Source organism: Mandrillus leucophaeus, unplaced genomic scaffold (assembly GCF_000951045.1).
Source record: "Mandrillus leucophaeus isolate KB7577 unplaced genomic scaffold, Mleu.le_1.0 Scaffold604, whole genome shotgun sequence".
Lineage (NCBI taxonomy): Eukaryota > Metazoa > Chordata > Mammalia > Primates > Cercopithecidae > Mandrillus > Mandrillus leucophaeus.
This window is the reverse complement of record NW_012106520.1, coordinates 1,045,692-1,061,144: the sequence shown is the minus strand read 5'-3', so window position 1 is coordinate 1,061,144 and position 15,453 is coordinate 1,045,692. Positions and strand designations below refer to the sequence as shown.

The 15,453-nt window shown below is 44.5% G+C and overlaps 1 protein-coding gene across 2 annotated transcripts in view; it reads right to left on the bottom strand.

Moving 5' to 3' along the window:
• The window catches only part of URB2 (URB2 ribosome biogenesis 2 homolog (S. cerevisiae)), a 33,760-nt gene extending 18,307 nt beyond the window's left edge, over window positions 1–15,453 (bottom strand). Inside the window, exons 1-4 of one of the 2 annotated variants that reach the window (XM_011999856.1) lie at window positions 15,391–15,453; window positions 13,996–14,166; window positions 9,458–9,634; window positions 3,669–6,999 (exon numbers count right to left, since the gene is read on the bottom strand). In XM_011999856.1, coding sequence (XP_011855246.1) covers window positions 3,669–6,999; window positions 9,458–9,634; window positions 13,996–14,121 — 3,634 coding nt within the window. In that variant the 5' untranslated portion in view covers window positions 14,122–14,166; window positions 15,391–15,453. The remainder of the gene's footprint in view (window positions 1–3,668; window positions 7,000–9,457; window positions 9,635–13,995; window positions 14,167–15,390) is intronic. The other variant, XM_011999855.1, reaches the window with a different exon arrangement.

Genomic DNA, 15,453 nt, shown 5'->3' with positions numbered 1-15,453 from the left:
TGTATGTGGCCTCTCCACCGAGTCCCATAGCTCTGGTTCACTTTACGGCGTCTCCCCCACCTTTACCCTGTGATGTGTGTGAATGTCTGTTTACTTAATTACAAAGGCCAAAATCAATACCTCACTCATCTCCAGAGCAGGACACAGCCTCAAACATACAAGCATTTTAACTGTTTTTTTATGTTTCTGGAGACAGGGTCTCACTCCATCACCCAGGTTGGAATGCAGTGGCACAATCATGGCTCACTGCAGCCTCGACCTCTTGGGCTCAAGGGGTCCTCTCGCCTCAACCTCCGGAGTAGCTGGGACCACAGGTGCATGCTACCCGCACGGGCTTTTTGTAGAGATGGGGTTTTGCTTTTTCACCCAGGTTGGTCTCAAACTCCTGGCCTCAAGTGATCTCTTGGCTCAGCCTCCCTAAGTGCAGGACTACAGATGCCAGCCACCACTCCCAGCCAAGAAGCATTTTTAGAAATGTTGGTTTCTGTAATTGAATTCAGGCCCTCTGTTCTACTATCAGAAGGCATTCTTTTCAAAAGCCCACCTCTGAGCCACCTTTAAGGACACAGGGAGAACTCCATGGCTGGGGTCCCTCTTCACACTCCCTCTTCCTGCCCAAAGCCTTGGGCCACTCCTCATTTGGCATTTCTTCCGGAGCACTCACAATTCTGGCACTTCCCTGGACAGTGTCTAACAGCTCAGATGGAAGAGGCCTGGACACAGCAACACCCCAGGCCCATGAACTGAGGGCACAGTGTACCAGTCTGGCCTTGCCCAACCCTGACCACGCTGTGACCGAGGGGCTCTGTCCCTGGGGAAATAAGGTACCAAAAGTTCAGGGACATACAGTTAGGACTTAAAGACTGCCTCAACTCGGCCAGGCACGGTGGCTCATGCCTGTAATCCCAGCACTTTGGGAGGCCAAGGCAGGCGGATCACTTAAGGTCAGGAGTTCGAGACCAGCCTGGCCAACACGGTAAAACCTCATCTCTACTAAAAATACAAGAACTAGCTGGGTGTGGTGGCACACACCTATAATCCCAGCTACTCGGGAGGCCGAGGCAAGAGAATCGCTCAAAGCCGCGAGGCAGAGGTCGCAGTGAGCCAAGACTGTGCCACGGTACTCCAGCCTGGGTGACAGAACGAGACTGTCTCGAAAAAAAAGAGACTGCCTCAACTCAGCAGGGTTGAAGAGGAAAAGGAGGACACAATATTCTGTTTAACTAAAGGGCACAAGGGCAGAGCTTCAGACCACCAGCTGCCGTTTCTTGGGCCAGTCACTTAGAACACTATAATCAGGCTTAATAAAAGACTCGATTTTAGCCCCCATTAAGAAGGTGAACACCATTCACTAAAAGACACCCTGACACAGTAAGACAGAACAATGTAATATCAGAGCCTTTCGGTTAATCCACAATCCAGCCAGAGACAGTTACTGAAAGGGAGACAACAGCAGCGTGATTTGGCCCGTGGCACTTCAGTTCTGGCGCTGGCACAGGCAGACCAGATGGCTCTACTTTCTGCGAGAACCCATTTAACCCTCACGTACTGAAAGGCACGCCTGTGGCCCCATCCGTCACAGCTTCTCCACCCAGAAACACAGACCTTAACATGTGCTTAACACGGACGTTAACGTGACATTAACGAGGGTCAGATTTGGCTGACTTGCAGACCTCACCTCAAAAGACTGACCTGACCCCAGCCCTTTTGTTACCACCAAAACAAAAAAGAAAATACCCCCCACAATTGTGGTGTGTGCCATCTTGAAAAAGAAGAAATCTCTTCCATTAACTGTTTGTTTGGGAGGAGTAAAAGTGTATTTTATTTGTATACCCTAATAAAGGTAACAAATCTTAATCGTCTTTCACTATATTTAGAAGAAAACCTCAACAAACTCTAAATGGGCCTCCAAAAACATTATCATCTATTCCCTGCTTATGGCAAGTTTAAATCATAGAAAAGTATTTTGATTTATTCTTATTAAAATGCAACATTAAAGTGGTACAAAAAAAGAAAATAGCAACAATCACAACCTATTACACTGCACTAATACAACACATGTTAATGCAATAATTATTTTAATTTTTGGATGCCTTTCTAGCCCTTTTCTGCATGAATATATATTTTACATAGTTGTAACTGTGGCATATTTAACATTTCATATTGTACTTTTTTTGCTTAACAATATTTTCTATAGATTTCTAGCCCTTGTCTTCATAAGAGGTTTCAGAATTATAATTTTAATGGCTGCCTAGTAACCCATTAACCTTTCACCAAGGGGGCTGTAAAGGTCGACTCTGTGCAGGAAGACATGAGCTCTCTCACTTTGGGACTGTGTATGAGGTCCTAGTTTGCTGCCTGGAAGGCTGCCTTCAGACTCAAACACTCTGATGACATCGTAGGTAGCCTTGGTCTAGTGAGCACCTGTACCTGGCAGCACCCCAATATGGGCGGGGTGGGGGTGATTGTGTGTGTGAACTAAGGCAGGCACAGTCCTGCCCTCAAGGAACTGTAAGAGGCTCTTTGGAAATTAAGTGATTTGGCTGGGCACGGTGGCTCCCGCCTGTAATCCCAGCACTTTGGGAGGCTGAGGCAGGCAGATCATGAGGTCAGATCGAGATCATCCTGGCTAACACAGTGAAACTCTCTATGAGGTCAGATCGAGATCATTCTGGCTAACACAGTGAAACTCTGTCTCTACTAAAAAATACAAAAAAATTAGCCAGACGTGGTGGCGGATGCCAGTAGTCCCAGCTACTTGGGAGGCTGAGGCAGGAGAATCACTTGAACCCAGGAGGTGGAGGTTGCAGTGAGCCGAGATCATGCCGCTGCACTCCAGCCTGGGCGACAGAGCGAGACTCTGTCTCAAAAAAAGAAAAAAAAAAAAAAAAAGACATTAAGTGGTTTGAATTTTTTTTTTTTTTTTTTTTTAATGAGACAGGGTCTCACTGCGTCACCCAGGCTGGAGTGCAATGGCAGGATCAAGATTCACTGCAGCACCAACCTCCCTGGGCTCAAGTGATCCTCCCACTTCAACATCCTGAGTAGCTGGGACGACAGACACATGCCACCATACCTGGCCAATTTTTGTAGAGATGGGGTCTTGCCATGTTGCCTGGACTCAAGCAATCTGCCCCCTCAATCTCACAAAGTGCTAGGATTACTGGCGTGAGCTGTCACGCCTGGCTCGGATTTGTACTTTTTTAAAAAGATATAAAACATTTTTATACCTTTTTTAAGTCAATTTATGGCATTGAAAGTCTGATACATAAGAGTCTACTAAGGATGCAGGTATCTATGTATCTCATTGCAGCCAGGACAAGTTAAAGGCTAAAAAGCTGAAGAGGAGCAGATTTCAAAACTAAAAACTTACACAGAACAACCTCCAAAAGAAGTAAGCAACTGAGGTACAGAGCACCATACGGAGGAGGCTGCTGTTTGCACAGAAAGTAGGGAACTATTTGTAGCGGTAATTGCTAATGTATGCCTAGAATGTAAATAGAGGGCATGAAGTTGTGCGTGCTGGGCCTAGGAGAGAGATCTTCTCACTGTCCACATGTGGTACCTTTTGAACACATCACGTGCTCACTTATTCCCAGTTCCAAAAAGGGGAGCAGTGGAAACTAGACCTCTATAACACAGAATTAGCTCAAGAGAAAATATCTTACCTGCAAGAACTCTTCTCACAGAATGAAACATGGAGGTAAACACGGAGTCCTTTTTGGGATGGAGTTCTGGGGCCAAAAAGAACAGAGTCAAAAACTGCAAGGCTGCCCGAAAAGACTGATCATGTCCCGCAAGAGCTGGCAGCTCCAACAGTATCTGAGAGTAAACACCCTGGTAGAGGGCAGCGTGGGAGAGCAGCGTCCTGTCGGTTACGTGGGAAATGTTGGCTCCTCCATCCCTGCAGTGCTGACCGAGGTCGGCTTCCAAGAGCGTGCTGACGGATGAGATGAGGACGGAGGGAAGGTGCCAGCCCTGGGCCCCTCGCACTGAGCAGAGCTGCAGCACAGCTCCCGTCTGCAGCACAGCCTGCTGCAGCAGCTCGGACAGTGCTGCTGGGGCCTCCTGGCCCAGCTTCTGCTCTTTGAGGAAAGGTCCCAGGACATGGCACAACCTGGTTAAAGACACCAGAAGGAGCTGCCTGCCCTGGGGGTTCTGATTTTCCAATTGTTTGCCAGAAGCTGCTTCCATGTATGGTTTGGAACTAGAGAGGAATGTGGTGATTTTTCTAAAATTGAGCAACAAGCTCAGCTTCATTTGGATGAGCATCTGCATTAGCTCCTCTAAGAATGTACCTATCACTTGGAGGAATTCCAGCCAAGTGGGATCATCCATCTCAATAGGGAACCTACCACTAGCTCTGAACAATGAAGTCAGTACAATCTCAAAAATATCACTACCATACATGATCTTGAACACAGAGCGAGCACTTTTCCCCTTTTGCAGGTAACCAAGAAGCTGGTAGCAAGTCATCAAGAACTTGAGAGCCAGTGAGGAGGAGCAAGAGCATCCTAGTCTGGTGATGGCCATGGACAGTAACAGAAGAAAATAATGCACATGATAGGGTGGTAAGAGGCTGTCCAGCTGTAAAGCAGAAATCACTTCCAAAAGCCCCAGGATGCTTTCCAACTGCTCTCCCTCCAGCTGGATGGGGAAGTCACTCTTGACCAGGGATAGTAAGTTCTTGGCAATTTCTCCTCTAGGTTCTAAACCTTCGGGTCCAGCTTTTGCAAATCTGTTTTCCCAATGACCCACAACCATGTGGTCCTTTTCAAAAAGCCAGGGAAGCTGCTGACTGACAAGACCTGAGTCACGCTGGGCACCAGAACACAGAATGCTGGAGCATCTTGCGGTTACGCACATTAAGAAAGCAGAATGAAGGGACTGCATCTCTGGAAAGAGAGGGCTATGAAGGATGGCTTTGGAAATTTTTTCCAGTGTGACGTATGCCTCTTCCTCTATTGAGCCTTCCTGGGCTTTGCCCATTGGTAAAGTTCTCAGCAGGACACTGGCCAGGTATCTCACATCATCTGGACACAGATAGGATATCAGAATGGTGAGATTTGACACAATCAAGTGCCAGTGTGCTACAGGGTATGTGAGTCCACTCACTGTCCCAACTTGGCCATCCCAGGAAGCCATCGTTCTCTGATTCAAGCTTTTTCTGCTGGAACCAATAATAAAGGCAGCATCGCACCTCAAACTTCGGAGGGCTTCTTCAGACCGGAAACTAGTGTGCATTAAAGTCCTTCTCATTTTCTGCAGGTACAGCTGTTCCAAGCAATATCTACCAAGAGAGCTGAACTGGGCTGTAAACTTCTCTATCTTCTTCCAATGCTGTGTTTCTACACCTGGGAGCAATGAAGGGACGTTCGAGATCTCCACAGCAACACCTATAAGGGCCCCAGACATAGAGTGATACTGGCTACAGTTCAAACTTAACATAGCGTCCACTTGGGCCCAGGTGTAAGCAAGCAAGAGTGCAGAGTCACTGACCTTCTGCAGCCACAGCTCTGGCTCTGGGCCTAGGGGGTCCAGGAGAAGGGCCAGCAGGGGCTGCACCAGTTCCCTCAGCATCCTCTCCATCATGCACTGCGTCCGTCTGACGATGGGCAGGGGCGTGCTGCTGTCCAGGCTCCTCATGTTGAACATGATGCAGTGCAGCAGCGAGCTCAGTGACAGTGACTTCAGGGCCATGTCAGCATCACTCTGCAAATAGGGCAAGACTAAAGACTGGAACTTCTCCAGCACAAGGGACCACGTGTCCAGGATCTGACTCGGAGGCAGCTCCAGGAGGCATGCAGACAGTACCGTGGAGGGGCCCGAGGCCAGCACAGGCTGCCTCAGTGTCTCAGCAGCTGGACGACAGATCACCCCCAAAACTTCTTCAAACAACCGTGGCACTTGTCGGAGTTTGGCATAAGTCTGGAAGACAGTATGAATAAGCGTCTCCTGGGCTTTTTTGGTTCGAAACTCTGTTACTTCTGCATCGATCCATGCCGAAGCCAGCAGGTCATCCAGGTCTGGCTCCAAAATCAAATGATTCAGAGAGATCAAAGTCTTCAGGCAGCGGAACCAGGCTGGTATGGGTGCTTGTGCATAGTTTATCAGTAGCTCAGCCACATGCCGGTAAAAGCGAAACTGAGCCTCTTCGTGCCGAATCCTGTCGGCAGCGATGTTGTAGATATTGTTGTTGGCCACTGAGTTTAGTAGCTGTTCCACAACCAAAAGCTCTGTGGTCCAATCTGATGTGGACAGGGCTTTGCTCTGCTCCTCCTGCAGGTGTGAAATCTTCAAGCAACCAAACAGTCTGGGGAGAACCTGGAAGCAGAGAAGCTGGTTTCCCTCCTTGAAATAAGACTCTAGAAAGAGCTTATACAGTAAGGCCACTGAATTGGCCACAACAGAGGTATGAAGGGATGCTGCACAGTAGCCAGCACTGACCAGCCTGGTGAGCACGGTGTCGATGGGAGCCAGAAGGTTCTTCATGGCTCCCGCTTTCACATCCCCTTGCTGCTGGTCCAAGAGCTCCTCCTTGTAGGATGACAGCAGCTCAGGCTGAAAAATTCCTCCTCGGAACACGGCCTCAATCTGACTTCTGATGTCCCGGCTCAGCACCTGCCTCAGCTGGCCCTCGCCAGCCTGCGTCCAAGTGCCCCCGGAGAGTAAGTGCCTCAGGACCAGGCATGGCTGGAGCAGGTGAGCAGTCACATCCCCAAAGGCACGTCTTGGGTTGACCTGCTGCTGCAGGATCAAGAGATAATGGCCAAGGGCCAGGTGAATGACCTCAAACAACTGGGCTACCACGGCTCCTTCTGGCTGCCTGCAGGCCGACCAGCAAAGCTGGCTCAGCAAGGTCACCATCAGCTCCTGTTTGGCCGTGTAGATGACAGCAAGGGCAGGGGTTGACAGGATGCCCTGGCAGCATCGAAGGACAGCACAGATGTTTCTTTGGGAACCCCGAAGAGAGAACTCAGTTATTCTTTCATTTATGATCTGAACATTAAGAAAGAAAGGAAATTCATTACTGACCTTAAACCCATATACACAAGAAAAGTATCAAAAAAAAAAAAAAAAAATCAACAAACTCACCCCTTACCCTCATCTTGGTAAGAAAGAAATGCCCAGATTACCATATTTCAATGAACTTGACATAAGCTTAGTGCATCAAAATAAGGCAAAGCACCTGTTTCAATTCCTCCACACATCCATCTTCCACCAATGCAAATCTAGAAAAGGATCTGTGCCTTTGTAAATTTGTTGTCCCTTTTTTTAAAGCTGGGTTTTAAGGGGCTTAAATGCCAAATATCACTTTCCCTTGGACCCTAAACCTGCAACTGAGCTTAGATGTTACCAGGCAGAAGGAAAGTAGCACTTGAATTATGATCTTGTGGTCCAAAATACATGTTTATAGGCGAGGCACAGTGGTTCACACCTGTAATCCCAGCACTTTGAGAGGCCAAGGTGGGCGGATCACTTGAGGTCAGGAGTTTGAGACCAGCCTAGTCAACATGGTGAAACCCGACTCCACTAAAAATGAAAAAATTAACCGGGCGTACACCTGTAATCTCAGCTACCTGGGAGGCCGACGCAGGAGAATGGCCTGAACCGGGAAAGTGGAGGTTGCAGTGAGCTGGAATTGAGCCACTGCACTCCAGCCTGGGTGACAGAGCAAGACTCTGTCTGAAAAAAGAAAAAAAAATACATGTTTATAGTCAATTATACTTTTTCTATTTAAAAAAGCCAAAGCAAAAGACACTCTTTTAGAAAGGAAAGCAGCTGGGCATGGTGGCTCATGCCCTGTAATCCCAACACTTTGGGAGGCTGAGTGCGAGGCAGATTACAAGAGGCCAGGCATTTGAGACCAGCCTGGTCAACACGGTGAAACACCATCTCTGAAAAATTAGCCGAGCATGGTGGTGCACACCTGTAGTCCCAGCTACTCAGGAGGCTGAGGCACAAGAATCGTTTGAACCCAGGAGGCAGAGGTTCCAGTAAGCCAAGATCACACCACTGCACTCCAGCCTGGGTGACAGAGACTGTATCTCAAAAAAATTTTTAAAAAGGAAAGCAAATGTTATGTTGCTACTGCTTATTATTCAGCAAATCTATTGTCTACTGCTCTCAAAATTCCAAAATTCACAAACACCAGAAATTATGAGAACCAGGCAGATTCATTCACTCACAGGTTAGGTGACTTGCTCCCAGCCTTATGGAACCTGAGAACCAAACCTATCCCAGGTGCTAAGTTATCAGGTACCCCAATGAGATAGGTATTATTATTTCTATTCAAGTAATTGTTGGTCGTGGACTTTTAAAGTTACCCTGGAAAAGCTGTAACAAAGATGACAAATCCTTAAACATCAATGCACTATTACGGTGATCTCCAAATTTTTGATTATACAACTCATCGATTTTTCCTGCATTTATACTCAATAAGTGTAATTTATTTATAAATTATGCACATATGCTACAGCACTAACATTTAATATAATTATGAAGCACACATAAAAATAAAAATTAAGTATCGCTTTTTAAACAAGGAGACATTCTAAGATTTTCTTCCCATATTCCAAAAGACCATTTGAAACAAGCCACTTTGGTGACCACTGGTTTATTATTTTTAAAAGTGACCCAGTTTGGAACATAATCTCAAGAACTGTTAAGCCTTATGTGCCATCAGGCAGCTCAACCTTCATTCCTCTCCGTTACTAGCCTCTAATGATTTTCTCTCTGCCTGCACACTCATGAGGGTGAGGCAGTGTTAGGACTTCACAGCCCAGGCTTTATACTCAGGCAGAGTGAGGTTCAAATCCCAGCTCTGCCACTAACTAGCCATGTGACTTTAGGAAAGCTAAACTTCTTTGAGTCTAGCACACATTAAGTGCTAATTAGTAGTAGTTTTTATCGTATCTAGCTATTCTCGTGGTGTATAAACACACTCAGTTTTGACAATGAAGTTCCTACTTCTGATCCGAGACTTTAAAATCACTTTCAGTCAAAAACTGCGGAGGCCCCGAGTTGCCGGCCAAGCCACCAGTGGCACTTGTGGCTCAAAGGCCATAGTGGGGTAAAAAAAAAAAAACCTTTGAGGAAATTTCTGTCCGGATTTTGGCCTTTGATCTCCCTCCAGGCCAAAAGAAAGGTGAAGAAGAAGAAAAACAAATCAGAGAAGCATAATTTGCTAGCTACCTTTTCCAATTAAAAAGGTAATCAATGACCTGTTTATGAAATCATTCTAAGCTTTTTTTGAATATTAAATAACAAAATGCTTACAGCCTATGATACACATTCAACAGTTATTATTATAATTCCAATAATATTACATCCTTCTCCCCTACCTTAATATTTCCTATATCTTCATACAACTGACACTAAAACAAGTTTCCAGCATGAAGAAGAAATCAATGGAGATGCATGCAACACATAACAGGACAACAGAAGAGTGAATTACCTTGACTAGGGAAATCTGAAGATTAATGGTCTTTCCATTCTTGAGGAGATTCTGCAATTTTCTGCTATGTAAAATGTTATCTATGTAGATCCAAAGCCTTTCAACAATATCTTCCTTCAGCTCAAGTTTTTTCTTATAAAAGGCAACCAATGATTGTCTTGCCCAGTCAAGTAACACCTGAATTTGAAGGAAACATACACTGACAATAAACTTACTTGCTAAGAGAGAAAGATGTTAGACAACAAAGGGACATTACAGGTATAACCAAATCCAGTTGCCACGGGGGCGAACCTCTCCTTTAAAACTTACCTTTGGTAATATTACTTAAGTGTTCAGGTATTTTAAAATGTTTATTATTAAAGGATAAGAACGGGAAACAAATTTGTCTTGTTAGGGCAAATTAACAGTTTCAGGTGAAACTCTTAACACGTCTTACCCCCTTTTCTGAGATTATACAGGCATACTTCATTTTATTGTGCCTTGTGGATACAGATATTGCATTTACAGATAGGAGGTTTATGGCAACTCTGTGCCAAGTGAGTCCATCAGATCCTTTATTCCAACAGCATGTGCTTGCTTCGTGTCTCTGCCACATTTTGGTAATTCTCCCAGTATTTCCAACTTTTTCATTCTTATTCTATCTGTTATGGTGCTCTGGGACCGGTGATCATTGATGTTACTATTCTAAATGTTTTGGGGTGCCATGAACTGTGTCCTTCTAAGTCGGTAAGCCTAATCAATAAATGTTCTATGCGTCCTGATTGCTCCACCAAAATGCTATTACCCTGACCGGCTATTTTCCCCTCTCTCCTTCTCCTCTGGCCTTCCCATTCCTTGAGACACAATAATATTGCAATTAGGCCAATTAACCCTACAGTGGCTCCAGGTGTTCAAGTGGAAGGAATAGCTGCATGTCTCTTTAAATCCAAAGCTAAAAATAATTAAGCTTAGTAAGGAAGCCATGCTGAAAGGTGAGATAGACCAAAACCAAGCCTCTTGAGCCACTTAGCCAAATTGTGAATGCAAAGGAAAAGTTCTTGAAGGAAATTAAAAGTGTTACTCCAGTGAACACCAAATGATAGAAAGTGAAACACCCTATTGCAGATATGGAGAAAGTTTTAGTGGTCTGGATAGGAGATCAAACCAACCACAACATTCCCTTAAGCCAAAGCTTAATCCAGAGCAAGGCCCTAACTCTCTTCAATTCTATGAAGGCTGAGAGAGGTAAGGAAGCTGCAGAGAAAAGAGTTAGAAGCTAGCAGAGGTTGGTTCATGAAGTTTAGGGAAAGAAGTCATCTTCGTAACATAAAAGTTCCAGGTGAAGTTATCTAGAAGGTCTAGCTAAGATTACAGACAAAGTTGGCTAAACTAAACAGATTTTCAGTGTAGAAAAACAGCCTTCTATTGGAAGATGTCATCGAGGACTTTTTTTTTTTTTTTTGAGATGGAGTTTCGCTCTTGTCGCCCAGGCTGGAGTGGAATCGTGCAATCTCGGTACACTGCAACCTCCGCCTCCCAGGTTTGATTCTCCTGCCTCAGCCTCCCGAATAGCTGGGATTACAGGCACCCACCACCACGCCCGGCTAATTTTTTTTTTTTTTTTTTTTTTTGTATTTTTAGTAGAGATGGTGTTTTGCCATGTGGGCTAGACTGTTCTCAAACTCCTGGCCTCAGGTGATCCACCCGCCTCTGCCTCCCAAAGTGCTGGGATTACAGGCAAGAGCCACTGTGCCCAGCCACCATCTAGGACTTTCATAGCTAAAGAAGAAAGTCAACGCCTAGCTTCTAAGCTTCAAAGGACAGGCTGACTCTCTTATTAAGGTCTAATGCAGCTGGTAACTTTAAGTTGAAGCCAGTGCTCACTTACCATCCCCAAAATCCCAGGGGCCTTAAGAATTATGCTAAATCTACTCAGCTTGTGCTTTGTCAATGGAAAAACAAAGCCTGAATGATACCATATCCGTTTACAGCATGGTTTACTGAAGATTTTAAGCCCGTGTTGAGACCGATCGGAACCAAACGATTCCTATCAGAAGATTACCGCTCTTGGGTGACCAAGAGCTCTGATGGAGATGGACTAGGAGATGAATGTTGTTGTTTTCATGATTGCTAACGCAACATCCATTCTGCAACCCATGGATCAAGGAGTACTTTTGACTTTCAAGTCTTATTATTTAAGAAACACATTTCCTAATGCTATAGGTGCCATAATGATTTATCTGCTGGATGTGGAGAAAGTCAAACTGAAGATCTTCTGGAAAGAATCACCACTCTAGATGCCAGTAAAAACATTCATGAATCATGTGAAGAGGTCAAAATATCAACATTAACAGGATTTTAGAAGAAGCTGATTCCAATCCTCGTGGATGACTTTGACGGGCTCAAGACTGAAGTGGAGGAAGCAACTGCATATATAATAGAAACAGCCTGGGAACTAGAATTAGAAGTGGAGCCTGAAGACGGGACTAATAAAACTTGAATGGATAGTTGGTTCTTAGAGATGAGCAAAGAAAGTGGTTTTTTGAGATGGAATCTACTCCTGGTGAAGATGCTGTGAACATTGCTGAAATGACAACAAAGGATTGAGAATAGAACTTAAACTTGATAAAGCAGTGGCAGGTTTTGAGAAGAAGTCCAATTTCGAAAGAAGTTCCACTGTGGGTAAAATGCTGTGTCTTTCATGAAAGGAAAAGCTCCATCAATGCAGCAAACTTCACTGTTGTCTTATTTTAGAAGTTGCGAGTCACCCTAACCTTCAGCAATCACCACCCAGATCATCAATATTAAGGCAAGACCCTCCAGGATGATGACTCCCTGAAGGCTCAGATAACCAATAGCATTTTTGGGCAATATTTTTAAATTAAGGTATGTACATTTTTTAGGCATAATGCTATTGCATTCTTAATAAACTACAGTACAGTATAAACATAAATTTTACATGCACTAGGAAACCAAAAACTTTGTGTGACTCACAATATTGTGATCTATTTCGGTGATGTGGAACCAAACCTGCAGTATCTCTGAGATATGCAACTAAGTTTTAAAAGTTCGAAACACAAAGACTGCTCAGAACGACCACAGAATGTATCAGACACACAAAGCAAAAAAGCAAGTAAGAGTCGAAAGTCTGGGATTTGTGTCCTGGCTTCCCCCACGTTGCCTGCAGCTTAACCTCTAATACTGTTAATATTATACATCATCTGGGAGACAGACACAGTTGATATGAAATCACACAAGTGCTTTATGAAAAGGAGGACTGTGCCTATACAGGTTCCATTACTGTGTCATGTTTCCTTATTCACAAAACATTGAAGAAAGGTGGTGAGGCCCCAGCTCATGATCCCAGAACTGTCAATAACAGTATGAACACTGACAGGTGCCAGAAGGAATAAAATCTCTCAGTATAACAACGGCAGAAACTTTGATCCAGTTGGCTGCTAGAGCCTCCCCTTTGTTTCACCCTGGGCAGACCTGCCAGGTGATGGCCATGCTGCCAGGATGACTCCCACGTGCAGCCAGGTGTAGAAAGCACTGGCTATGACCGCTGCTCTCCGCACCACACCTGATCATCACTTCACACGTCATCCACCTTGGACGCATTCTGTGCTGTCTTCTTTGACAACAGGAACTGGATATGTATTAATCCAATTTCATGAGCTTGTCATCCTGGTGTTTATCATGCCAACTATTTTTTAGCCTAAAAAGCCTGAGAAATTCTAACAAAATGCAATGCCTTTCTTGGTACCTAGCCTATTTCTAAAATGACTTTATACAAATATTAACATTTCTTTACTTCCCAACCTTCAATTTTTATCCAATCCTGAGGATTTTTAGCAAAGCACCACCAACCGATTATGAAACATCACTTTAGATTTATAAGCAAATGCAGCTATCAATGGATTTTTAGAACCTAACTTCTGTAACTTAATTACCCATGTGTTCATTAATGCATATACTTAATTTGTAATCTAATGTCTCCAAACAAAAGAAATGCTAAATTCGGTGGGTTCATTTATTTATTTTAAAGAGACAAGGTCTTGCTCTATCGCCCAGGCTGGGAGTGAAAGTGGCACAGTCATAGCTCATTGCAGCCTCAAACTCCTGGGCTTAAGGGATGCTCCCACCTCAGCCTCCCAGGTAGTGGGGACTACAGGCAGATGCCACCATGTCTGACTAATTTATATACATATATATTTATATTTTTTTTTAAGAGATGAGATCTTATTATGTTGTCCAGTCTGGTCTAGAACTCCTGGCCTCAAGCGATCTTCCTGCTTTGGCCTCCCAAAAGAGAGATTACAGGCATGAGCCACTGCCCCCAACCTAAATGAGGTTTTTTAACAGAAAAAAAATAAAAAAGTATTAATGAAGTACCTGACTGATTACTTTTTTCATTGTCATTACATTTAACTTCCAACAAAGTTCCCTCCCCAACTTTTTCTCTACTTTTTTATTTTAACCAATTGTCAATATCCAAATTACACAAGTGATAATTATCTTGACAGACTGTAAAAATATGAGTTTCACATTAAACTTACTTGTTCTTTATTTGGAAGAAAGCACTGGTGAGAAATCCAAGCAAAGTGAGCTAGTTTTAGTTTATCTTCCCAGGAGGTTGTCTTGCTTTTAAGCTTAAGGGAAATGCCAGAATAAACAGCAGCCATGGCTAGGCTTTATCTACAATTTAAAAACAATGGAAAAAAAAAATACTATAACAAGGTCAGACTGAGGAGGCACCAGAAAGCCAACAATATTGCATCTTATTGTTTACCTAATATGTATTCTTTTAAAAGTTTTTAATGAATCAACAGATTTGTCGGGGTAAATCTACATACAAGATGCTTGACTCCATGAATTTTCTGGGGGAAATTCAGACAAAAGCAAGCAAAAGATGGACTGCACACACAGAAGATGGACTATATGTATTCCAACTGTGATCAAACATCTCTTCCACAAAGGTGAGTGTGCAGGAATTCAACAAGGCCAATATCATTGTTTACATTACTTGTGGAAAGAGTCATTCATACATGGTTTCAAATTGAAAGAGGAAAAGATACATAAGCAATATCTGGAGAAAGTAATGTGTCTCCAAGTGAAAAAGAAATCCCCAAAGGAATACTGTTATTTCAGCTGCAACAGTAACCTTCCGCTAAGACTTTTATTCAGTCATGTATAAATTTACAACGCACATACACACTTCAAAAAAGATACAAGAGATACTTGCACAAGGAAAAGACTAAAAATAGAAAACAAAACACCGTTAGGTCTCGGGGATAGCACACATACCAAACACCTACAGTTACTATAATACTGGTAAACTTGGCTTTGAGTTTCCTAAAAGTTATAGAGAAAAGGAACGTTAAGACGTTTTCATTTTAGAAATTAAATTATCCTTCACTCTACTGCAGAGAACAAGAACCATCAAGTGCTGTCAGTTTTCCTATTTCGTCAAAATGTCCAAAACGAATTCAACGATGCCTGACTTCTAAGTTCAATACCATAGACCGCCACCGCGACAGCTACAAAGTGCATAACAGGTGTTTGCTGAACTGGCTACAAAGACAACCGAGATGCTCTCCCCAGCTCCGCCAGAGTTCGGCTCTCCGGGCCTGCAACCGCCCTTACCGGGCAATGCGAAGTCCAGGGCGGACAGCACAGCCCTGCCAGCACTCCCTGCCCAGCAGAAAGAGACCAAGCAACAAGAACCAGGGGAGAGCAGCTAGATGCCAGGAGGGAGTTTGCCTTCGCGAATGGAGCGTGCCCAGTCGGCTCGCGCCCAGAGTCTGCTGGCGGCACCGGAACTGGGCAGGGTTGGGGGACCCCCATCCCGGGCCCGGCCTCAGGTAGGGAGCTCTCCTCAGGACCAGCCCCGGGTGGGGGACTCACATCGGAACCTGGCTGCAGGTAGGAGCTCACCGCGGGTGGGGACTCACCTCGGGACCCGGGCCCGGTAGGGGGCTGACCTCGAGACAGCTCCGGGTAGACGGCGGAGGACG